The sequence below is a fragment of the Temnothorax nylanderi genome, unplaced genomic scaffold (genome assembly GCF_030848795.1).
Source record: "Temnothorax nylanderi isolate EJ_2023f unplaced genomic scaffold, tnyl_v1.0 TNYL_tig0089_pilon, whole genome shotgun sequence".
In the NCBI taxonomy this organism is placed as follows: domain Eukaryota; kingdom Metazoa; phylum Arthropoda; class Insecta; order Hymenoptera; family Formicidae; genus Temnothorax; species Temnothorax nylanderi.
In genome coordinates, this window is record NW_027249151.1 from 671603 (window position 1) to 698472 (window position 26870).

A 26870-nucleotide genomic window follows, 5' to 3' on the forward strand; every position below is an offset into this window, starting at 1 on the left:
CGTTTTTATAAAGAATAAATTTATAAATCGTTGAAGCAGAGTTACACACATTATTTGTCGAATCAAATCGAAATAGAAATTATATGAGATTAGAAAGCTTTCGTGACTTCTGTATTTAAATGTGAAAGAATTTTACTAATTGTAGGTTGTAGAACAAATTGTTGCATCGTATAGATTGTATATCGATCGATATATTAAAGAGTAATGTGTCAAATTATGTCAGAGATCGATGTCATGTAACGATCTACTGCCTGTTTCCTTGGAGTTATCACGCGTTGTATCACGAGTTATCGTTCGTACACGCGTTTAGTATGTAAATGTTGACGGAGGCTGGGATGAGAAACGGCCCGAAAGACTATGATATAACCAGTTAAAGTGCCATTGGACTAACACACGAGCTGCAATCTGGTCCCACGAAGCAACGAGACATTGTGGAACGCCTCTTGCTTGTTTTGTCACCTAAGACCCCTTGCAGCCGGAGCTTTTTTAATGTCACCTTAATTCCAAACATCAGCTTTGTGCTATCTCAGTTTATATTTCACTTAACACTATATGATCTGTAGTCTTATAATAATTCAAATTTTTCTCTTGACTATTCTTTATCTAATTATTTTTACAATTAGTTTATGTTTACGCAACGATAATTTATAGTGATTTATTATTTTGCAATTTGTTAAAATTTGTTAAAACTTTGGGAATTTGATATCATAATCCCTATTGTTAGCGCATCAATTGAAAGCCGCTGTTAAATAAATCGCGGGGGCGTTTATCGGCGATCAGCCGGCAGTCTATTTTCGAGATGGAAATCCTTAGCGCCGCGTGTTGCTTTATCACCGTGAAACCGCAACTATGCGGCTTCGCGGATCACAATGCTTTATAATTAATAAATCACGGCGTGACTGAACTTTTATCGGGGACCCCGACCACCACGAAGGACGGTTATGGATGTCGCACTTTACAATGGTATTCGACAGGTAATCGCCATGACTGGTTCTTTGTTAGCAGGTCCGAGCAAGACGGTCGATCGTTCGACAAGACGCGTCCGTGTAATGGCGCGAATTCGACGGTAACCGGTAAAACCAGAAAGTGGAAAATCATGATTTACGATTACGATTATATGTCTATATATGCTAGATCTGCGTATACATGCATGATTTGACTTTCAATACAAAAATTATAACATAAATTCCTCACGACAAAAAGTATTTAAATTTGGGACTGCGTAACTGATTTTGTCTTCTCTATGTTCATTCGGACGTTAAATATTCCGCGTTGCGTAAGGCGCATTGTTTTACGATCTGCGATTCTGGAAGCTTCAAGCTGTAAAATGCAGTAACTGCAGTCCGTTATGCGGTAAATAAAAAAGCTCGATGCGCTTCAGGCTGGCATCACCGACTGGATCGTTATGTTTGACGGAAAATAAATAAATGCTTGAAGCGTTCCTCGAATTATTATCATGGATCGCGTATTTATTTAGTGGTATTGCTCTTAAGTTGAAGAGTGCAACCGTACTGAATTCAGTCATGTACGATAATTGTAGAATCATATATATATGTATATATATAACTAATATTTTCCATATTTTCTAAATTTTTTATACTCGTATTCTTTTATTTTTGACCAAGCTAAAAGCTTCTCTCTCTCTTTACTCTATCTTGAATATTATAATCTATAAATCTGCGTATTTCAAATTTGTTCGTGCTTTTTTCGGTATATTTCAAATTTTCTTACGCCATTTCTATGTTACTTGCGATACGTTTCCTCAGATGTTTATTAATTATAGGCAGGAAATTAATTTTTTACGAATTGTTGAAAGATTCCAAAATTGTGCACTTAAGTATTGCAAGTAGAAAAAAGCTATGCCCATCACAGTGGACGTTGATTGCCAGTGGGTTAATTACCAGGCTTAATCGCTCAACGTAATTGGTTCTGCATCATATCGTATATCGCACAGCTCGCACGTTATAAGACACTTCCAGTTCTCCCGGCTCCGTTGCGATTCGTCTCGGCATTTTACGCGTGATCCGTCGCGCTAGTAAAAAAAAACTCGCGGACGATTCGCGACGAGCGACTCGAAGGAGGAAAGGGGAGCGAAAAAGGGTGTACGGAAAAACGGGGAGAGATAAAACGGAAACGTCGCTGGCAACGCGCTGCAACGCTTCCACCGGGATGATAAAGGAAAAGCCACAAGTCTAATCTCGTAGGTAGAATTTTACGGCCGCGTCTCCGTACCACAATTACAGTTCGTTGAACCTGGAGCGAAGGGCGCGCGAGAAAGGAAAAGGGGCACGTCGGGATTTCCGTCGGTGTATTTAGCGCGCAGATAACGTCATTTTAAACAATGCTTCCGATTATCTAGATGAGATTCAACGAGAAAATAGGTGTGATAATGGCTGATAACGTAGTCAACGCGCGCCTCTGCTTTTGTGTAGAAATCGTTTGCACCGTTTCGGTTGTTTTCGTTTTGAATTGCCCTTCTGGTATTCTCTGAGAAAAAGATACGAGAGGAAAGAGAAAGAAAGAAGAGAGAGAGAGAGAGAGAAAGAAATTGTGATACAATTCTATCTCTAAAGATATGAATTTACAAAATATAAAGCAATGCTTCCAAAAGAAATGCTTTTAAGGTAATTAAAATATGACACGCGGTTATGAATTCATCTTGCTTTTCTGCAATTTTATACAGTTAATTTTTAACTAAAACGAATATTTAAAATCACTAATGATCTAAAGTACATAAAAAAATTATTAATTAATTTACGGATATATTTAATTAAAATCTGTTTCGGATAAGATAACGAAACGAAATCCTCCCATTTTGCTTTCAACGTGAAAACGGAAAAACGTTAGAAAAATACTCATAAAACCGCTGGCAATACTGACCAAAAAATAGTATTCAAGTGATATATGAAGGCCACATAGTTAAGATGTGATATTAAGATATTTTTCGATAGAGATTGAGAGCGTAAATAATCGTACATTTGTAGAGATAATCGGGATGTTTGTTACATATTTTGCCTCTTTATCTGCAAGCCAGGCGATTGATCGGCAACGCGAACACAGTCGCGGGTTAAACTCCGAATTATTACCGTACGTCCCGCGGGATACGCGGCGCGGCGCGGCGCAGCGCGACGCGCGTAGAGGGATGCGTGCGCGGACCTCCTCCCCCCCTTTTCTCGCTCGTATGGTCCTCCACCACCACCACACCACCCTGCGGACCTATATATTTCCCGGAGAGTCTCCCACTTTCGCCACTATCACTTCTGTTGCGGCGGCGTTCGTGCGCGCCACACACGCCCGGCCGTCCTTCCTTGCCGAGTTCACGCGGAGGCCGGAAGCCGCGGTACGTTTTTCTCGGACGTACGCATCTTCGCGTCTTCTTCGTGTGTCGCGACCCACCTTCCGATATCACCACGTTCGGCAAAGTGGTGCGGTTTCTCTCCCGTCGCGTCTTCCTCGAGAGGGAGAGCAATTGTTGTGGTTGCGTGCACTTTCGGATCGAGACCGGCGGTGTGCAACCCCTTTTGCGCGCGGGGGTGCGCGAGGGTTTTAACACGGGACATGTGTGCCACGTGGGTCGAGACGGAGGATCCACCTGCTGCCGCTCCTGCCGAGTGGGATTAGGCGAGCAGGCACGACGGTACGTGACCCAGCGGTACTCCGAAATTGTGGAGTATTATTATATTTTGCCTGATTTTTGTTTATTCGCTTGCATTTTGAACTAAATCAAGCCTCTCATCGATCTACGAGAACTGTTAAATTTTGCAGTTATAGAGAAAAGTTTTAAGAAAACGTACAAGTACACCGCGCTTCGTTCTAAATTTGTAGCAATAGTGATCAATAATGATATTTATGAAAGGCGTGAGAAATATTATTTATTTATAAAAAATATTTGCAGAGATATTAGAAAACTTGTTTACATAAAAAGTGATTTTTCGAATAATTACACGATATCGAAAATACATACGAATGTTATATTAGTCTTCAATTAGTCGTCAATTTAGATTCAATTTCAATTTGTACCTAGTTCTTTTTTCAAATATTCTACATACGACGTATATTATTTTATTTCTCGACCAACATAATGTTAATCGTGCGTTTGTATCTTTGAATGCGTTTACGCATTCAAGGGCTGTCGGATGGACAAAGAGTCGAAGACGTCAAACGCGACGGCGGAAAGGCGACGTCGCGCGAGACGTAACCGAGGAGAGCTGGGACGAATTTATACCGTCGATTTTTCCTGTAATTTATCATTTGGCCGTGCTTCTCGTCGCGCGCTCGCATATTCCTCGCAGCTGTTCACACAACGGATCCTCGCACGTTGTCTTGCAACTAGAAAACCGCGGCATAGGCACCTCATTATATCCGTCAGATAGCGACTTAATATATCAACACGCCGTAAATTGTACCACTCTACAACTCCTATCCGACCGATTCTTCCGCGAGTGCTCTCTCACGCATGTAATCGCAGTTTTTCTGATGTCCGGTTCAAAACAAAGTCGCTAGCTAAAATAGAACCGAGAACATCGCGAAAGCATTCGCGAAAATAATTGTCTCGTCAAATGATATCCATCGTAATATCCGTTCTACATTTAACTGTTATGGATTTCTTTAAAAACTTAGCGGCAAATTTTTATTTCAAAATTACGTATTATATTGTATATAAAATGATATTGCGGTAATTACTCCGGACTTTGCGGAAATTTGATCGTGGTTATCAATATTATCGCGAATATATGTAGAAAATTACTAGAATTATCCTCTAAATGCAGATAACATTCATCTGTCTGTTGCAATCTTGACAGTGACGCAATTTCCGGATCAATCAGCGTTATCTGTCTTTCTAACACAACATGATCATAAATAATTATCGCATTTTACTTGCTGCAGAAATCATTAATTTTAATTATCTCGATGACTTTGCTAACAAGTTTCCGATGTAAAGTAATCGTGTTAAATTGCGAACAGAAATAAGGCCGTCTATTTAAAATCAATTTATCTCACGCTTTAATTATAATGTTTCACATGGCTACATTATTAAGAGTCTAGAAGAGAACGTATTGAATGTGCTCGGCCCAATTTTTTTTTTATACATCGACATACATGCACGTATATTTGCGACACGCGTCGATGTCGAAATAATGAATCGTCGACTCTCCAAGTCGTTACACGTGTTTCCAGGCGTGGCGTGAAGCTTTAAGGGGAATTCAGAGCGAATCTAATAAGCGCCAGCGCGACGACGGATGGCGCGTTAAAGCTTGGTCGCGACGCGACGTTTGAACGAGAAAAAAAGAAACGGGAAGCGCTTATAACCTTCTGAAAGTTAAGGCGATCAGTCGGCTCTCGTCTCGTCCCTCTCGCGCGTCTCGCCCCACGCCTTTACCGGGCATCGTGATTTGTTGCGTGGCATCTGTCTTACGCTCTTTATACCACTTGCCCTGTTAATGACTTCATGTACCGCGCATAGGATGGCCTGAGCCTCGGAGCAAGTCTTCCATGGACCGTTCACGAAAATCGGAAGATGACTCGCCGCCGCCGTGCATCTTCCCCGGATTTCCGCGTCGACGAGGTCGCCGCCGATCCGCCGCGATCAGACTGGATTTGAGGTAAATTGCGCTATCATTCTTCTTCGAATTTATTTATCACCTGCGTGAATTTTCATATCTGTATATCTGTACCTTAGAAGTAAAGAATCGTATCTCCATTGTTAAAAATTTAGAGGAAACAAGATTTAAAGTTGATTATTTCTATGAAAATTTCCAATACGAATTTTTCTAAACATTGTATCTTAGGAACTAGTAATAATGGTTATAAGACTCATTACGCAATTTAAATTCCTGGTATATTGGAAAAAGTATTAACTCCAATTCTGACAAAAACTGAAGATAAGATATTCTTTACCCCTAAGGTACAGATGTAGGCATAATACAATATACGCGCGAAGAAATAATATCCTATTTCTCACGTGCATTAAATTTTTAACACAAACATGAAGTAGTGGATACATGATACAAAAAGTTGTACCTGAATGTTACAATTTAGAGCGGGTATGACTCATGTGTTGAGCTTTAATTAGTGTGAATTCAGCGTGTCGAGACTTATCGTTCTCTAACTCGGTCATGTTAGAACTAGAAAGTACAAAGGTCGAGCAAAGTATCAGCAAAAATGTGAAGAATATCGCGGGCGCGATTAAAAATACGGAAATATTCGAAAATATTAATCTTTCGGAAGAGAAAATCTCAAAATTCGAAAATTTATTTGTCATCTTCGAATGTCTTAAAGTTTAAACGTTTCAAGAACAATCGACGATCAATGTACGTCGAACATTTTTAAAGCCAAGCTCGACGGATTCAATGACGTTTAAAACTTTTCGAGGAGAAAAGGCCAGATATTATAAATTATTCAAGATATTCGCGTTAAGAATATATTCGAGTCGGACATCCTGTGTGGCATCGCGCTCCACATTTGAATAACACGCACAGGCCTGAGATACCGCTTGAAAGCGCGCTTTCTGCGTGCAAAATATGAAGCGCGCTCGCGGAAGATACATCGGGAGTAACTCGCTGCACGCGAGTGAGTTACGATATAATTAGGCGCCGGTATGCAAAACGGCAGATACTCGGTCGTTAGAACACACAGGTGGCATTGATGAATTTATAAGCGCCGTTGAGGGTAGCGATTAGACGTGAAACGTTTACAGTAGCTACTATCTCTTAATCTTTAAGAGTATGAATTTCTATCAAAATGAAATAATATATAAATATAATCTAACGAGTAGTACGAAGTTTCCGGAGAACTTAAAAGTATTTTATTTAAAGGGTTTATAAGAATAATAAACTTTGAATTAAAAATAAAAAAAATTAAAAACTAAACAAATCAGAAGTTATAGAAATAAGGTATTGAAAAAAGACACGTTAAAATGTTTTCGAAATTTATTTCGAAAACTCGCTCGGGCACGAAGAGAAGAGCTGCCCGTTTGTTCTTACATTATATGAGTAAACAGTTTTACCTCGGATTGACAGGTTCTTATTAAGTCGTGCAACTAGCGTCGCCCAAGATCGATCCGCGCGATACGCGGATAATGATAGCGTGCAATTTGAGCCGCGATGCATTTTGCGGCCGCGGATTAATTTTAAACGGGACGGAGCGACAAGACCGGACGAGCGGGAACTGCGGGAAGACTATTCTCGCGCGAAATAAGACCCTTCGATAACTCGTCGTCTTAACGACGGGGGACGTCTCTCTTTTCCCCGTGTTGCGCTCCATCGCACGGGTACATACGCCGGGTGGTTTATTTTAATGCGGACACCTCGCGTAATAATTCTCTCGATGTGTGCGCGTCGCGCGCGCACGTCCGCAGAACGGGACATCAATCCTTGTTCTCGTTACTTTCGATGCTCCGGGCGGAGGGTCCCTTGTTATCCACATCTGCCTTTATACCGCGCGCATGCCGATGCCGTTGTATAATTACCGGCTTTCGATCAAGCAAGTGCACCGCTGCGTTTCCGCGTCCCTCGAAAAGAAACGTGCGATTCCGTTTCTCCTGATCGCGCGTGTCCCGTCTCTTGAAATTCTCTTCACGAAACGTTCTCTCGCGTGAAATCCGTTTCTCATACCCAAATTTTTCCTCATTGTCCGTTAATAAAAAACAAAAGAGCTGTAAGATGTGAAAATAACGATTTACAATAAAGTTTTTACCTTTCTGGATCGGGCCAGTTGAAAAAGAAGGAACTGTAAAATAATTTGTTCTGTTTGTTTTGTATCACTATACACGTAATGATTTTATGTCAAGTTTTATACAGTTTAGAGTGGCATCACGATTGCACGAAAATATTATGAAATTTAAAAATGTAATGTACGCGAGTCTTTATTTGAACGCGCGCACATTTCTCTTTGCGATCCTTTTCTCTCTTTTTCGTCAAGTTACATAATTTTATCCGGTTTTAATTTTTTGTAAACAAGTATTTTAGGATTATTAAAGCTGGCTATTTCTCGGCGTGGAAAATATCTTCATGCGTCAGAAAACGGAAGGACGCGAATCTCTGCAAATTTCTCTGTTCCCTTATCTCGAATTTCTCCGCGGTACGCGCGCGGAACAAGTGCTAATTACTCCTGTTTTAATAGCGGAGTAACTGCGGCGCATAAAAATTTCCGCAGCGGGGTTATTAAATTCCCGCTTTAACAATGGAAGCGGACACAGAGAGCGTAGAAATGCGAAAAATTATCTGTGCCGTATTGCGGTTATCTTCTGTCTCGTGCGAGAGTGTTTTGCTACGCCGAAATAAAAGCGCCCGCACTTTTTCTGGCGGAACAAGTATATAACATTTTACAACACTGCTGCATAGAGTTAATTATATGAAAGTATAAAAATGTACGATATCTCGCTTTTTATTGCGACAATGTCGAATTGAATTCTGATGAATGAAACTCTCTGGAGCTCGACATGATATATTGACATATTTTGTCGGAAATCTCGAACAGCGATTTATATTTTTGATATTCACAATTTTTCGTCACAAATCACAGATTTATACAGAATTGCGCGAATTGGTTATTATCAGTTGAGCATCGAGGGCACTCGACTAAAGTAAAAACGAAGTATTTAACATGGATCCATTTCTCGAGATTATTCACCGCGGGGGGTTAAACGCGTCCGGCTACCTTGCGAATGCGCTTTTACCGTGCTGCGACGAATAAAATCGTCTGGCGCGGCGAAACGATTCAAGAGCCCGCACGTCGCTCGTCGACGTTGACGTCCGTGAAGGTACAATATAACTCGTGCATCACCCGCGTGCAACGTTAATCCCCTGCCGGCGAGGGGATGAACCCCCTTCCCTCTCCCTCCCCCTTCCCACTCGTCCGAGGAAAAAAAGTAGAATCGACGCGAACAATAAGCAATCTGTAGCAGGTCCGTATGGTAATTATGTTGAGTCTGGACGTGCGCGGATACGATTACTGCATAGGCCTTCCGCGGATCACATGCGGTATACATTACATACGGTATGCAGTCGTTTACCGGAGTACACTGGGCGTCCCAGAATCCGCGCACTTTCCCTCAATCGTGTATCTCCGAGGCAGGATCAGGGAGAATCACGATTTCTTCGTGGTTTTAGCTTTTAAATTTAGATGCAATCAACGTTATATGAGCTTAGCGAATTAAATTCCAATAATGTAAATAACTAACAAAGCTTCTAGTTAGACGATAATGTTAAATAAAGTTTAATACAAGTTAATTAATTGTACTTATTAAGTTTCTTAATATTGCAATATTAATTTTATCAATATTATAATTTTAATTTCACACAGCTTCAATCTAAGCTTTAACTGTCAAGATACTTAGATTATAGGTAGAAACATTAACTCTAATCTGATCAAAAGTATTGAAATATCTGAAAAAAACTCGATATTCCTTAACTCTCTGTATAGGTAGTTTATGTATTGCGTATATACATTATTATGTATGAAAAGTCTATAGAGTGACGCAGAAGTCTTCGTCTCCTCTTTTGCATTGAACTGTTACCATGCTGATAAAACATTTCCTTGGCCGGGAATGCACAGTGTAAATGTAAATCGTAAGAATAATTTTTTTTAGTAAAGGAAGCGTTTTTTGTTTCTTATGCCGATTGTGATTGTCCATAAATAAAAATTTGTAAGAAAAATTTATGAAATATTTGGAAATAAATTAGCGGGTTAGTTTGAGACTAAAGCGATCGTTTCAACGAAGAAATCGTTTCTTTCTTTTTCAAAGTATTACACCGAACCCGATTTGCGAATCACCGTGTACAGTTCGTCCGCAGAGACGATCGCGAGCAAGGGGCACTAAGCGTTACACGCAAGTCTATACACGCGAGTCTATACACGCGCTTGTCGTGTGCAACGTGCAGTGTATCGGCTCGCGGAAAAGTGCGATAACCTGGAACGAACTGAGGAGGGCGGCCGTTCGCGTTTCCGAGGTGCGAATTCAAAACCAAGGCAGTAGAACGCGCGACGCGATTAATATCGATTATTTACGACGCGCCGCGCTCGCGCGGAGGAGCGAGGGGTTTAATCGCGCGCGGCGAATCGTCGTACGCGGACACGTGAAGCGCAACGTGTGCGCGTTACGTCCATTAGCTGCGCCTCGAAAACGAACGCGTCGGAAATCTGAAGGGCAGCCGGCACGCCGCGCCGCGACGTGCGAACGTCCTTTGATCTTCGCCGCTGCTCTGCGCGCGCGAAACGCGCGTTTCCGCATCGTGCAGCCCAGTGCAGCCCGTCGAGGTGCATCCGTGCGCAATTGGATCGCGAGCGTTTAGCGTTTTGCGCATCGTGCACCTCTTAATCTGTCAGTACTTCGGAAGGACCGTGTCTCGGTACCCCGTGTCGGGAATCTGACAAGCAGTTTTCGGTGAATGCGAACGATCCTACGCGATATCGTGCCCTGCGAATGCAAAAAATTATTTTTAATAAAGCAAACGCGATCCCATTAGCCGGACGTTCCCGTTCTCTCGTAATCGCTCCATCTTGATGAAGACGTTACGGCGAACTAATTAATATATTCTATAAGAAGAATAGAGATATCGAAAATCATAACTTAGCCGAGAGCGTCGGTAAACGGCAAAGCCGGCGGCATCAAAGTCTCCGTCGTACGCACACGCGTGCGCTTATCAATGGCGACACGCGGATTTGAAACAAAATTACATGCTCTCAGTGTCCACGTACGCGATTAATAACCCGCTCTCGCGACGGCCGCCGATTAACATCATTAAATGGCGTAATAGAGCGTCGTATCTTGGCGACTTTCAAAGGCTCTAATGACGCCCGAGGCGGACTCGCCGGGTAATTGCAAATCGAGCGTTCTATTCCGCGCGAACGCGCGTCGCGATCGATTTATTTCGAGCCGGTACCGAGAGAAGCTGCCACGAGAGAGGAGGAGAAAACGATCCTATCGGAATCGAAGACAGAATCGCCGCAATGAACTCGCGCTCGTCTTTTCATAAGTACATACAAGGAATACTATTCATAAGTCGAGCGGAACTTGAGAGAGAGAGAGAGAGCAGCTCATGGCGCCTCTTGGCGCGTAGTCACCTCGTAATTTTCATCAGCGGCTCCTCTTTTTGCAAACGCGTATTTACGAATATCGGCATTGCACGTGCTTCTATAGCCGGTCTCGACGTTTTACCGAGGGCTGGGATATGCGAAGCGAAATTGCAAGCCGCGTCAAGGAAAATGATTTATTGCGCGTTAATCTCGTGGTCTTCGAGGTAATAAACCATACAGTTAGTCTTTCTTGTATTAATTTCGAATATCATATCGTCACGATTTAATTTCTAAAGCATTCTAAAGATGATGCGAAAATAATGTAGTTATACCTACTTCTTCAGATACTTAGTACATTTATTCGTATAAAATAAATGGACACGATAAGAATAAGAAAGTAATATCTGTTAATAAAAACGCATTTCGATGAGAAACTTATCTCGGAGAAATAATTGTCAGGCAATAAGTCCTCGCGCGATTATCTTTTAACCTTTTTGGTTTTTTGTAACGGTTATCTTTTGCAACGGTTGTCCTTCTCGTCTCATAAAGGGATTATTAATCTCCCACGAACGAAATTCGCGCGTTGAAGCAACGGACGGCTTGTAACTTTCGTCAAGTGCATATTTCTTCGCCATGTGATCGCACGCACGCATGGATCGCGGTGTGCTTTGTCGATTCGAGGATGTCGTCGAGACGTCGCTTCGGACCTCTCACGAATTCGTTATCGAGGCCTCGGTAAGTCGATTTCCATGTCGTTATCCGGGCCTGTTAAAGACAGCCGCATTAAAGACAGTCACATGGCACCGCGGCCGTTGCCACCGCTCAATAATGCCGCATAATTTTTCTCATCTCAATCTCAACGTCCCACATTCAGATTTTCCGGGAAATGAGAATGTCTTCAAATATCCTTATTTGAATTATAGTATTCGTGACTTACGTGTATGTAAACGACGTGATCGAATTTTGAAGGAAATACGGATAAATAAATTTACCGATTTATATCTTTCATCATTAATGTGTTACTTATATGCCATTAATTAATAATGTTTGAAATGCTAATGACTTTATGCGTTGTATCTTTAACCGATAAAAAACTTCCAGTAATGTATTATAGCATTATTAAGGATATACAATTAGAGTTGCAGCTCTCGCGCGTTATTAAATATCAAGTAACAGAACGTAGCGCAAGTGAAAAATTCATGGCAATGTGTTGCTTCCGTTATTATATTCCCATGTTGGATCACCGGAAAGAAGTGCGGTGAGTAATGCCCGTCCTGCTCCGCGGCCAAGAGTGCCGCGATGCATTCGTGCTGCACCCGCGATCCTTCGTGTTTCTCGTGTGCCGAACAGGTGGTTGCGATGCAAACCGGAGAGTTTGAAATACGGTCGACCCTGTAACGGCCGGAAAATTGCGCGAGACCGAGCCCCATTCGACTCCGTTTCACTTCTAGGCGCTCGTTGCTAGACCGCTTGTAGAATTCGAGCGGAATGACTTTGTTCGCGAATCGCGAATCACTTATGAATGGACGCTGTTCAAGCGCAGTTCTCAATTTCGTTACATTATACATATAATATTTCGCTTCGTAAGACGTAGTACCGACTAAACGCATTACCTTATTTGCGGACTAGAAAATTACGGCACTAAAATTGATTACGCTGCGTTACTTTCAACCAGCTGAGAAATATTGACTCATAAACTCATTTAAGTCTTCGTAAAATTCATGACGAATGGTCCGAGACAATGTTATTTTAAACCTTTTTCATTTTTTAATGAAATAAATAAAGCTGCTAGACAGAATCGTGGAGAAATTTTACGAACAATAGAAAGACGAGATAGGAAGAGATGGGGGAAACGATCGAGCAGATGTATAATAGGATTTCACTCGAGGCACGAATAACATTTCAGGCGCGTAGATTTATCCGACTGCGGCCGCGCTTCCGGTGATCAATAATTTCCTAAGCTTCGGTTAAATGCCCGGCGCGACTCGTCTGTTTCTCGCGGCTATTTGCGGCCGTGGCGATGCGTATACGCCTGCAACGCGTGTTGCCACAGGCGAGTCATTGACTCTCGTTTCCATCGGCGGCAGAACTCGAAACTGACAAGAGTTTGACAGTTCGCGCGGAGCGCACGATTATACGCCGCGCCATGCGTTTCCGGCAATTGCGCGCAATTTAGAAATCCGGCATTTATGCATAACGCACGCGTCACAGGCTCTACCGTGTGTCTGTTTGCGCGCGCGAGAGTCATTATCGCGGTCGTTGTCGCGTCTCGAGAAGACCCACACCCCATTACCGGCATTGTGCCTGCATCGACCAGTCATCGTTCGATCGCGCTAAATGCAGCATCGAGTTGCAACGACGAAGCTGACGCTCATTCACGCCATTCCACGCACTCCGACAGACGTACGCATTGTCTACAATTGCGTGTGTCATACAGTGCGTCGAACCCGATGCGATCGATTATATCGAATCTTTCCAGGGCTGAAAATTTTAATTTTCAGCGTCCGACTGGACCACATTGAACCTCTTAATTTCCGTCGTTATTTCAATAAATTTTGATTGATAAGGCGGCTTTATCAATCATACTCTTTTTTTTCAGTTTTATTAACCTTAGCTCACCACATTCCGATCCAGTAGACCGCTGAACGTTTTTCGATTTTCTAGTTTTCCACATTATTTGTGTTTAAAGAAATTATAAGTTTTTTAAAGAATTCTTTAACAAATCCAAATACTTATAATAATTCTTTTTCTCCATTTTCTACAGTCTCTTATAATAAGTTTAGTTTAAACTCAAATCATTTTCTTGACCTGATATATCTTATAAACATCTTATTCAGACTCTGTATTTCCAATTTCTACATTATAAACTTAAAAATATTAATCACAATGAAAATAACAATGCGACAAAGTAGAGCGGTCTTACGAATCGGAGAAGGACTCGAAAATAAGTGTGGCTAGCTAAAATAAAATATATCTTAGGTATATACATATATTATTCTTATATAATAATATAATACTCTTTAATACTTTCTTTCTCCCAATAATTGTAAAATGTTCTCTGTCACTCCGTATTAATCGAAGATAAATTCGGAAAAACGCTAACTGTATCAAGTAGTGAAACAGAAACGCGTGTTGAAATTCCATTAGAGAGGAAACGGACCCGTTTCGCGCACAATACTTCTAGTATCGATTGAAAACCACCGCGGACCTGCACGACGAAGCTCGCTGTTGAACCGATTCGAATTAAATTAATTTCGTTTGAAGAACTTGAAATTTTGCCGAGTTTCCCGTTACCAGGAATTTCTGGTGGCGCGCGTCAAACGAATCTCGGGAGGGCGGCAGCCACCAGCCACTCGGAAATTCCATCTAACGCGGCCGACGAATCGCGTCGGGTTGCATCGCCGTCCGACTGCATGTTTAATGCCGCGATGCACATCCGCGCGGTGCTCTCTCTCTCCCAGTTCGCTATCAATTCAGATCCCGAACGGCTCTCGTCGGCTTCTCTCCTCCCCCGTCCGCGCTTTGTCGGCGTCGATCGCGGTCCTTCTCGCCGCAGAATGCCTATTGTCGCGCAAAGGGTCGAGGGCTCATTCGGCATGCGGCTGTCGAGATCGTCGCGTTGCGCACGACGACGCTGACGGAATACGCATCACGCGCACGTGTATCCTCTGTGGATTGAAAGTTGCCCCTCGGTTTTTCTATACTTTGCAGTTTTGGCAACGACGAGCTGGAGAAACAAACATCCGAAACGGAGGACGTGATGATTGCCTTAAATACATTTTAAAAAAATTTGTATACGACATACATTTATAATTTATATTTGTATTGTTAAAATGAAAGGGTGCAATTCCTCGTAAACTCGGTATCTGTTTCGCTTCACGCGTTAATCCGACGGACGTGTACGCAGAACTCCCGCACCGAAGCACTCAAACTCAGCGCGATGAAGAGCGCGATTTAAACTTGAGGGGCAAGAAAGCGAATTGCATCGACGAGTTGCAACGCGCGGGGATGCCGTTCAAATAAACGCACGCTCACGTCACTCCCGGAGAAGCGAGAGCACTAAATTACTCAAGAGACTGCCAGAGAGCTGGCTAGAGCGCGTAAACGAGTTTAGAGATGTCCGTGCATTATCAACGGGTCAAGAGCATCAATTTAACACTACGAGCAATGGCGTTTACACCGCTGCGTTAACGCACACCACTCGCTCGCGCGCTCGCTCGCTCGCCCGCGGAGAGTAAGCGTTAACGGGTTTACTTAGGCGCGGAATCACGAACAGCAGGCGCGAGCCGGCGAGGCAAGGGCAACGTCGCCCTTTCTTTCGACGCTCGTCGGCTGGAAACGCGAGCGGATCCTCCTCTCGCGTCGGGCTAATCGCACCGGCGACGACAAGACTCCCATCAACTGGCGGATATTGACGGAGGCCGCCGTCGCGCCGGTTCTCGCTTTTTGCCGCTGTTATTTATAGCGGATTTACATAGCCTCCTCAAACTCGTCACGAACTTTTACCGCAAAGCCTGTAATTTACAGCGCGCGCGATCGACGGGGAGAGGCCCCGTTTTAACTTTAATACTCTCTCACGTTTCCCCGTCCGTCCCAGCGTCTCCAATGGCCCGATCGAATTTAAGGCGAATGGTAGTAGAGTAATTTTAATTTAATTCGGAAATTATTATTAATGGTCTCGTAAATTAAGTGCCACTTTTCAGTGACTTTTTTCTCTTTGCATTTCTAACAACATCGTTATACTATAGATTCATAACAATTTCAACAAATTAAGTTAACAACGTACACAGTATTAGAATATCAATAAGTTAATCGAGTTGATTTCCTCCTGAAATTAATATCGCAATTAGGCAATGATTTATAGCGTGATGGTATATAAGCTTTATTTTATTTGACTGTATTCTTTTGGGATAACGTAAACATACTACTAATATAGGGTTCAATAGTATATATGTATAAATGTATTTTATTTATTTCTAAATGTTACAAAAAATTATTATTTTAATAACACATTTAAAAAATATTTTCCAAGGCATCTCTAATGTAAAGCGCTTAAAGTTCGGAATTTGATTATCCCATTCTGAAAGCTATTCCATTTATCAAACAGCAACGCTAGTCACGTGAATGAATCATTCTAACAATTGCCGTCGCATTCTGTAAACATAATCACGGCCACAGCGCCGACCAGATCTAATTAGCATAGAATGTCATTTAACAGCGTAATCGTGGCGAGTCGAGCGTGTTGCATAATCGTGTCGCGCACGTGCACCGGCGACGTTGCGCCCGAGCGTGGAGCGATAACGCGTTCTCTCACCTAGTCCTCGCGACAGCGGCGACAAGTGTAAATCGTAACGTGTGTAAACCTCGCGTAACGTTTACAAATTTCCCTCCCGTCCCTCGGTGCAGCCGGTCGGCGCTGTACAACGCGGCTATTGTGCCGCATCGCCGGGCGGTTCGGGGACGCCGGCGTCATAAGATAATTTCGAAAAAAAATGGGTTACACGCTCTTATCTGCCCCGACGGGCTTTACGACGACCCGACGGGCCCGTCGGGCGACGACCGACGCGATGGCGTCGCCGACTTTGTTGCCGCGGTCGGACAACCTGACACGTAAAGTTGCTGGGAAAAGTCGTGATCGTGATAAGTGCTCAAAGTTTTAGTTCGAAAGAAAAAGACCGTGTAAGACCCGCGATACGAAGTCTCCTGATATATAGCCTAGCATTTCGCATAGCTTGTCGGAGATATAATTCTCGTTATTGATAAGGGTTTCCGCGATTGCTACCCCGCTACCCCTGTTTTATGCGTTCGAATGCGCGAAGTGCACAACCGCATGTCGGTAGGACCGATGCCGGGGAAGGCCGAGCGAGTTGCATGCATTTAGATACCGCTCGACGAAATCGAGAAATCATTCATGAGATCGGCCGCAACAGGGTCACTGTGTCGCTTAATCTCGATATAAATTGCAATACAGTTTCTCGGATTCGCGATCGTATCGATTACGTTTCAACATCACGGCCGATCGCCACGCAAGGAATTAACATAAAGCCTCAAGGTTTAGCTTTTAAAGGTAGTTTCAACATTTAAATCTATATATTAAAATATGTAAAAAACAGAGACCCGTATCTTACAACCTGTATCTAACCACGTTTTATTTGAAACACATTTGAGGCTTGCAGCGTCAACAATATTATCGATATCGTAAATCGATTCGACGCAAACATGTTCGTTAAATTTAATTCACATTCATACGGTTTCACAAGCATAATCAGTTACGTTTCATGTATCTTAAGTGGACGCGTCAATACAGGTCATTGAAGTATACGGTATCGCACGTGTCACGATTTCTGTTTCCGATGCTTCGCGATGCTTCCCTGCAGTGAAATAGACATGGATTATATTGCATTATTTTTATATGTAAAATCAAGTGACATCGCATATTTTAATTTATATTCATATCTTGCGAATTACTCAATTCACCTTACGTAGCTTAAATCATTATCGCTATTTATTCTCGTTGGGATGCCATAAAATTGAATCGAGATTGACTTCGACGTGGAATATTTACCACGACAGAGACATGTTTTTATTAGCGTTTACTGCATTCCATTAATTCCATTTATAGCTCATCCGGCGAGGGATATCTTCGCGCGTATCCCGAACGGATGCGGTTGTTATCGCTATTTTAGCAGTTGCAAAATCACGACGCATTACTATTATACGTTCCCCTATGGAATCACGCATTACGACGTGCCTATAAACCGTTCCGCACGTGACATACCGCAACTTGACTAGGAGAACCGGCGATTTCCGGCGTTATGTGCACGAGTCTATTTCGAGCCGCCGGGTGTATTAACAACGCGAGGATGACGCGCTAAAATGACATTTCTATGGTAATATTCAGAGAAGGACGTGCGAAATTTCGCATGCTTTCGTGTCGCATTAATCAATAACTTGCACAGGTTCACAAAAGCATACCTCGCTTGTTTCGTAATTGCAAATCTACGATGCAAATCTACGATGTATATACATGTCGAACTTTTAATCTTCGCCGGGTATCGGCACGCCTGAGGGACGTACACAAAAAAATACAAAGGTAAAAAATAACAATACAGGAATTTATTTCATTTTAAACGCGTTACCCGCAAAAGCGAGACTCTTTGATGTGACCGGCGTAAATTAAAAGCGCGCGGACCTAGCCCCGCTCGCAGGGTGAACTTTACCACGTTAGTTACACTCGTCACTGTCGGTCAACGTGTTAAATTAATCACGGCGGCGTATGGCTCTTCAGTGTTTCTCGCTAGAGGAAGCTTTATCCGTTCTGAGAATTGGCAGGAATTAATTTGCGACTCTCGCCGCGCCGCGCGCGCGGAAACGGCTTCGTCTCGCTTCAAACGCCTAATTGATGGTTCTGTTTCGACGCTGTTCCCTGTAATAACAGGCGCCGTGTGCTACATGTGTGCAACATATCGCTGCAATCTCTGCGATACGACGACGTCGCTCGTGGGGATACAGTGCTTGATACCTTGTCGATAACACGCGTCACGGTGCGAGGGAACATTTCCGTTGTTTGAAACTGACAAAAACACCCGCGGAACGCGCGAGAGTATCGCCTCTGATACCAATATATCGCGAAATTTAGTTGACTCGATAAATTCAGTTATTGAACTCTTTTTTTTTTTCATGCGTCTGAAACGTTTGCCAAAGTAAAAATTAAATGTAAAACTTGAATCCTTTGGTTTAATTAAGCTTTTTCAATGTGTTGCGTTTATACGCGAAAATATTCTTCCCTATTTATAAGAAAGTAGCGCGTTATTAAAGTAGTAACGCAGTTATGCGTACATATAAAATCTTCATTCATTTTATATCATGTGTACATAAGTCAAATCATGTGTACAACGGTCAAATCATTCGTTGATAGATAATTGAAATAAGAGACCGTGAGGTCAATGGCCGAGGAATAAGCGACGTACAAGAGCAATGTTGCGTTACTCATTAAAAGTTGATCGTTTTAACAATTTCCCAACGCGTCGTAACGAACATTAATCTCATACGCGCGGCTTTATTAACGCGGAGGATGATCGCCATAAATCTCGGAAGTAACAAGGAGTCATAGCGGAATCCCACGACGCCCAATCTCGCGCACGGACTCACAATTATCTGGACTAACGTTTGTCAACGAATGTTATTAAGCACTCGTTAGCGGCGTACTTTATGACGCGGGGTGTGGTCCCGTTATTAATCACATTATTTCGACCGGTCATTAAATGGACAGATTAATGGATCGAACCCTGCCATCGGTCAACGATGCGTGTGACGAGAGCGGCGTGCAAACGCAGCTTCGTGCTCGCGCCACGATTATTTTTATTCTGCGCTTAGATTAAAAATAATTTGATCCAATAATTGTGAATACTATGTGTCTTTAGTTTAAGAGTTTACTCCAACTAGGGTTTAGAGTGGCAATTTTAATTTAAACTATCCTTTTTCAAAAGTTAAATAATTTAAAACAATTTTTTCTTTACATCAGCATTCTGCATTTCTAATTTTATATTTCTTTATTTTTTTCAATTCAAAAGTCTAGCATTGTTAATAAAATTTTGTTCTGCTTCTCCTCTTTTCTCGCGGCTTCAGGTAATAGCTAACTTATCTTCCCCTTATAGCCAATTTATATACGTCTACGCTTTCGCAAAAAGGAAACGTTACTCAGCCCTCGTTCTCTCGGTCGATTAAGACCGCGATTGAGACGTGGACCTTATGGGATCGTTTGGCCGTCGACCGGAATGCTGTCATTTTATCAACCGCGTAATTACCGCAGAAAAGAATTACCGCGGCGGTCCTGAGAGAGCCGCGAGGGACGTTTGGGACCCGTCGCGGAGACGGACGTATCAGATAGGAAGATACGTTGCACGTGCGCTGGTCCTCCGTCGTCGATGCACCGGAGGCGCGGGAACGCGCGAGCAGGGTGTTCCCGTTTATTTTTCAGTGGGCTCCGGCGATACATCGGCCACCGTTACCACTGCCAAATGCTCCATCTCGTTTTATCTCTCATTCTTCGTCTCCCTCTCTCTCCCCTTCTTTCTTAATTTTTTCTGTCCCTTTTCTGCCAAGACCTATAATTATTCCTTCGAACTGCAACGTGGGCGAATGCGCGAAACGCGCAAACAGACCCGCCGCGTGTTCGCGAGATCGTTGGCATTCCGAGGCTCTCTCTCGTCCAGAGCGATCTTGACCCTCCTGGTACGGCGCACGTTGCCCTTCTTCGTAATTTATCGTATACTGTAACGTGTGTTACAACGCCACGGCGAGAGAGAAAGAGAGAGAGAGAGAAAGAGAGCACTTGGAGCCCGTATTCGCGCCACGCGTTTAACGCTAAATGGGACTATCTGATTCTGGTGGCACATTGACGTTGAACGCGATCTTTGTATTAGGCGACACTTGGCGTCAGACGCACTTAGAGCTAAATGTGTGGTCCGAACACGTGTGACGTGAATACCGATGCCGTTACGAATTGTATATTGATAATAGTATCACGTACCGAAGAACTACAAAGTCTCCAAACTTCCAAATTTAATTCTCCAATTTGATAAGCTCACTGATAAGCTTTAGCTAATGCAAAGTTCTCATTTTCAAACGACTTTGTGCTTACGAAAAATGTATGATGTAAAAAGAGGAAGTTATATAATACTGCGACGGTTATTATATTTGTTAAAAAAATTATGACAACACATAATATGATCAATCTTCAAAGAAGAGCTCATAAATATACATAAACAGCGCTCATAAATAGACGCGTACTTTATGTATGAGATTTCGCAATAAACACGATCTCGTCACATACACGGGAAGTAATTTGTTTTGCAAAAACAGATTCTCTAATGTACGAGCAATTAGGGCACAGCTCACTAACACCAGTAGGTGCACGCCCTGCATGAGCGGCGCGCCATTATTATTTATTTACGCATAGCGAATGTGTTTGCGCAGCTTTATAGTGGTTGGACGACAATTTTAATAGAGCCGCACATGAACGGAATGCGCGGAAAATGGTCTCAAAAAAAAGAAAGAATTTTTTGTCGCGAGAACGGCTTATAAAAATTACGAAGAGCGCGTATCGAGTTTCTGCTTGCCGTTCATACCGTCTACATATTCGCCGCTTTTCGAAATTTACGACGGCCGAGCGGCTGTTTCTCTCTCGTTTAATAAAACCTCGCGCTAGAACGAAGCGCGTATTACGCGCGAGGCATTGGGAAAGAAATGAAGAGGAAGAGGGATAGAGAAGAAGCCGCGGCCTCGTTGCAATTATACAAGGTCAAAGAGCTTCGCGGACTCTGAAAGCGCTCCGGTTCCATGAAAAATCGCATAAAGGCCATTTATGTTAGAGAGAAACGCGAAATTCATCATAATCTCCCGTAGCTTTCACGTTATCGTGATTATTATTTCACAGATCTACCCGGGCATGATAGAATTAATATATTCAACCAAACTGTTGTTGCTGTTACGCGAATTTGCATTAAGCATGAGTCGCGGGAAGTTACGCATCCGTGGTTATAAATAATCTCCCGAGATTGGAAAACACGCACACAAATATAGGTTTTCTTATTGATTTATTTTGAATATATAAAATATCCAATATACAAAAGTCTTGGAAGTTAAATAATGACTGAAATCTATTACAATTTCAAAGTTTCGTACATTTAAAAGTCTAGAAGTTTGAGATTTCTTATATCAAAAGTTCTTTAAGGATATATTTTTTTTACATTGCCCCATCTCTCTCTCTCCTCTCTCTCTCTCTCTCTCTTTTTCTTTTTCTTTTTCTCTCTTTCTCTACTTACGTAATTTCAACGAGTTACCTTAGATTGCCTGACTTAAGGTTCCGATGATCTAAAGATTTCATAAGGCTGAACGATACAAAATCGAGTCATTTGAGAACCGATGGATTCAAACGCGATCCCTCTTCCACGCGACATAATAACCGGAATGAAATCCCTCGGAGATTTACCCGGTAATCCGATACGTATAGCCAGTGTGGATCTTTTTGCCACCCGGCAAGATTGCATCGACTACTTAGCAGTAAATATCATCGAGCACCCACGCATCGCAGTAAAGTGCAGCGTATGAAAGGAAATCCGTGAAAGTGCATCGCATCGGTCACGGAAACACATCAATTAAAATGTAATTAATTTAATAGACGATAAACAATTCAATAAGAAATTCGCCAACTTTACCGTTCTTCAAACTCTAGAGATTCTTTAGTAAAATTGAATAATCATTGGAAAAGTAGGAACGCCTCTCGAAAAATAAGCATTGGAAAAATAGAATTGCCTCGGAAATATCAATACAAGATCAAGCAGAGATTTTAAATGCGTTTTCTAATGCAACAACACGTAAGGTATCCCTTGCTATTCGCTCGGCGAGCACAGCGAAGCAAATCGCGCGTCACGTTGAGACTCTAACTTTAGTGTGCTGTGCGATTCTAGCGATCGTTTTCGTGCATTAGCGTTACACGAGGAACATCACGCGTCTCCTCCCATCGCTTACGCATGTGCGTGTACACGCGCAATTGCACAAACAAGCCGAACGCCGCTCACGGCTTGTACTTGCGTGGTAGTCGTACATTCCCGGTCGTTGTACCTGGATCGCGAGATATCGAGCAAGCGCGCCAGGCTATCGCTTAGGATTTGTTGCATATCTCTTTGTCTTTTTAAGATCTTTTCACATACACACACATACACGTGCGATTGCTACATACATTACGTAGTATACATTTCTAGTCCTACGATTAAATTTTTTTTTGTAAGTATCGGATGCTTACTTATTACTGACGATAAAGGGATCTTTACGTATAATTAGTAATTACTATCACTATTTTGAATTCTCGTTTATATGGTCTGTAATACTGATTATGTGTGCGCCCCTTTACGCCGAGATTTGCATCGTACATTGCACCCAGTTAGTGCGGCGCCGATGTTGCATCGATGGATGCAGGCGACCGTGACGACTAGCAATTTCGCGCCTTTCCGAGAGGACAATCGCGATTCTTCAATTTCTGTACGATAAGATTGCAAACATTCTAGCTAGAAGATCTACATTACATTAATCGTCGCACAAAACAAATAAAACTCAATATCAGATTGGCACATTTTAACGCTAAAAGGGTAGTATAGGAGCTGAATTTTCAATTTTTATATTTTTATATTAATAATTTTTTTTCTGACATTGGTTTTGAATTCTTGCGTGATTATTTTCTAAAATCTGTGGCATTCTTGTCCTGCGCAATAATTTTTCGCGATTTCTGAGCAGCCGAAAGTTCCATCGATATTTGGAGTCTCGTTGTTTCGCCGTTTAATCAACGAACCAATTACGCACACGATTGCGCATCCGTGCGATCATAATCTACGCGTAGGTTTCACGCCGCTCGCGCCTCCCGACGTATTATCCCGCGTCGGTGTCTCCGTGTACGTGACGGCGTACTCGACGGCGCGTGTAGACTTGGAGGAGTCCACAAAGACGGGAGGAGAGGTGGAAATTTACGGTCGTTAAACGATGTTCGCCACACCGGTCGTGGCTGCGGGCCGAGCTTGTCGATCTTCCTCGACAAAGTATACGCGTAATCGCCGTTTAAACGTTTACGCGCGAGCGCGCGCGCGTTTGACTTCTCAACCCGGCGCGCATTCAGTCGCGCAATTACATCGAATCCTGCGGCTAACAGTGAATCGATCCTTCCGGACCAGCGCAGATGTCTCCTGCCTGGGTGATTTCCTGAAAGGCCAACGCCTTTCCGATACTCCCCGCTCACCCCGCTCCTCACATTCCACGCTCTTCTCCCGTGTTTATTACGTGTTGCTAATTTCACGTCAGACGTAAAATTTATCCCTTAGCACGCACATTTATAAAGATGTTTATGTAGACGTTAAGTAATTTTTTATTATCAAATCATTCCAAGTTTGTACGGTCAACATTTCTACATTTCTCTAATAAGAAAAAGTTAGATCTCATATTTCTGCTTTATACTTGTGTTTCGTTCGCTGAAAGAATCGTTAACGTGTATTGACTCGTTTCGAGTTTGCCGTAACAATAAAAGCCGTACGAGCGACCTCCCCGTTCTGGTTATTCCACGACGACGGGAAATCGCGTTTCTCCGCTGTTGACATCACGCAACGTTGAGATCGCGCGCGTCTACGTCGAGAGAACGATCGTCCCGCGGACAGATTTAATTATTTCGTCGGCAGGAAACAATTAACCGCGACCGGAAGTTATTATACATATGCAGCGGCGTCGACGGCGTAAGACGACGACGACGACGACGACGACGACGACGACGATGACGTCGACGTCGACGTCTCGACCCGTCCCTACGCTTGCTATGCCGCTCTCGCATGAGGGTCCCCCTTCGTTCGGATCGAACACACGGCACACGTATCGTGTACAAGCCATTGTTTCGGTCGGTGGCAGCCACGTTTAACGAACCGCGAGGCACGTATATATCGGTAAGCTCACGTATATACCGTTTGTTCCTGTCCGCCGCAACGCAACGACGGAAGCGCGCGGGTCTTATCGTGACTCCCTTCGATTTCGATCTCGCGTCGTTCATCGAGGAACCACCGGTCTTATTTTTCGAGTCTGCTATTCTCTCTCCGTTGCGCGCCTTTACCATTGTCTATTCTGCCCCTCGATAATCCGTTACGTTTACTGCACCGATATTGTATTCGGAAGATTTTAATTTCGCGAGATTTTTATAAACCGCTTGCGATGGGAATTAAATATTTTGCTTTCTCTGAAAATTTAGATAGTGCATTTTGGGAATTATAATCTTTCTGGCCTTCGTTCCAGCTTATCTTCTCCGAAGAGCTTTTTTCCGAATAAAATATAATTGTCAGTCGCTCGTTAAAAGATTTCCGATACTTTAAACGGGAACGACGCATAGCATTCGAGGAATGCACTTCGCAACGAGCCGCACATTGTGTCGGCTTCTCTATGTCGCGTTTTTCTCTTTCGGCGAACATTTCCATTTTATTCGAAGAAAGAAACGTGTTGCAGATGAAATTTGATTTTTCCACGAAAAGAATTTCTGCGAATTCAATTCGGTGAATTAAATCAGTTGGAGTATTTTTCTGAAGCGCGCGGACACATTATATTTTTATCGCTTCCAGGAATCAATGCTTCCCCTCGTTATCTGAAGAGCTTAACTAATTAGCTATTAGCGAAGTGTGAGCGTATCTGACTGTGATCGCTGTCATCAGTAATTAATTTCTTACGAAGCTGAAGTCGTACCATTACTATTCATGCGAAGTTGTGCAACTTCTTCGTTCCATGCCTTTGAATTCTGCTTTAATTTCTGCGTACTTTCTACAGAAGTTTGTCAGCTGGTAAATTCTGTAAAAAAGTTGATAGGAGGCTATTTTGTGCCACAATGTCTCAATTTTGACCATTAAACATCGCAACTGACCGAGTTGGTCTAAATTTTCTAAGAAAAAAAAAATTGTAAATAAGAACATATTTTTCAAAAGACTGACATTGCAAGTAAAAAGCTATTAACAAAACCATTTTTTAAATTTATTCATAAGAGGAACTTTTATCTATAGTATCAGATTTTTTTCATAGCTTAAATATCTTAATCCTGCCAAGAATCGCGTGCCGCGAACATTCCACAACACTCGTGACGTGTAAATCGTGAAGAATTTCTCATCTCTTCTGGAAGAGGTCTGAGTACATTCTTCGCCACTCAACAGCGGATTTTTTCCGGTTTTGATATTGTAATGTGCGCGTCTCTATACGCCGGACGCATACCGGACGCATTGTAACAGGGCGCCGTTGTCGAGCCGGAGAGTTAAGTGTCGAAGCTCGTTCGAGAGGCCTCGTGGGGAGTCTTAATAGATTCAACGCGAAACGCCGATTTCCTCGGCAAACGCTCGACTTCCCGTCGGCCACGCACTCCTATTTTCCTCGTGCTATTGCTCGGCGGCGAGCGCATGTCGAAGCGATTTTCCGCTCTGGAATAGCCCCGGCTTTTGTTCTCGCAAAGAGCGCGCGCGCGCGCGAAGAGATCGGCGCCGTAAATCGCGATCCCTCGCTTTAAAACGGCGCGCGTTTGCCGACCAAACGCGCGTGTTTTCTTCTCTCGTCGGCCGTTATTGACACGGCGGACAACACCGGCTTTGTACATACTGGTGCCGTCCGTGTACCCTGCGGATTTGTTTGCCCGCGGCACACAGCCGCGGCCTAATGCGTCCCCCTTCTCCTCCCCGGCGTCGAGGTGATTCCACGCTGCACACTCGATTCCGGGCGTCAGTTTGATTCGCACAGACGTGAAAACGCCCGCCGCCGCGCCGCGCCGATGCAACGATCGATAAACTTGCCCTGGCGCTTCCTCACGTTCCCTCCTTGATTTTTGCACGCGCGACGGCGGCGGAGCTTCGCGCGTAAGAAAGCTCTCGATATCACCGGAACCGGAACAATCGACTTCTTTATACGACTTCTTGTCGCGATAAAACACTCACATGATAAATCACTCAACTTTTTCCCGACACTCTCTATCGTGAGAGCCGCTGCATAGAGTGACGAAATGCGGGCTCGGTTGAGACTTGAAATCAGTTTTAGTCGCGATAAATCGTCTCTGGTTAGAGAAAACGAAACCGCTTGAAAAGAACTGAAATCGAGAGATTCTTTTAGTCTATATTCTTTTGTCTCGGAATCCTTATTCAGGAGGAATTGCTGGATTTCACGGTGACGTCGAACGTCACCATCGGCGGCGGGTCAGGCGAAGCCGTATGCCACCCCACGCACAAGGATGCACGCTGGATCGTGCATCACGTCTCGCGTGCGAACGCACGCACGTATACATGTTCCGTTGACGGAACGGG

The 26870-nt window shown here is 43.2% G+C and overlaps 1 protein-coding gene across 2 annotated transcripts in view; it reads left to right on the forward strand.

Moving 5' to 3' along the window:
- LOC139774896 (thrombospondin type-1 domain-containing protein 4) overlaps window positions 1-26870 on the forward strand; it is a 79297-nt gene that overhangs the window by 17570 nt on the left and 34857 nt on the right. Inside the window, exons 1-2 of one of the 2 annotated variants that reach the window (XM_071710430.1) lie at window positions 3240-3637; window positions 5465-5603. In XM_071710430.1, the coding sequence (XP_071566531.1) occupies window positions 5494-5603 (110 nt within the window). In that variant the 5' untranslated portion in view covers window positions 3240-3637; window positions 5465-5493. Of the gene's footprint in view, window positions 1-3239; window positions 3638-5464; window positions 5604-26870 lie in introns of those variants that run through there. The other variant, XM_071710429.1, reaches the window with a different exon arrangement.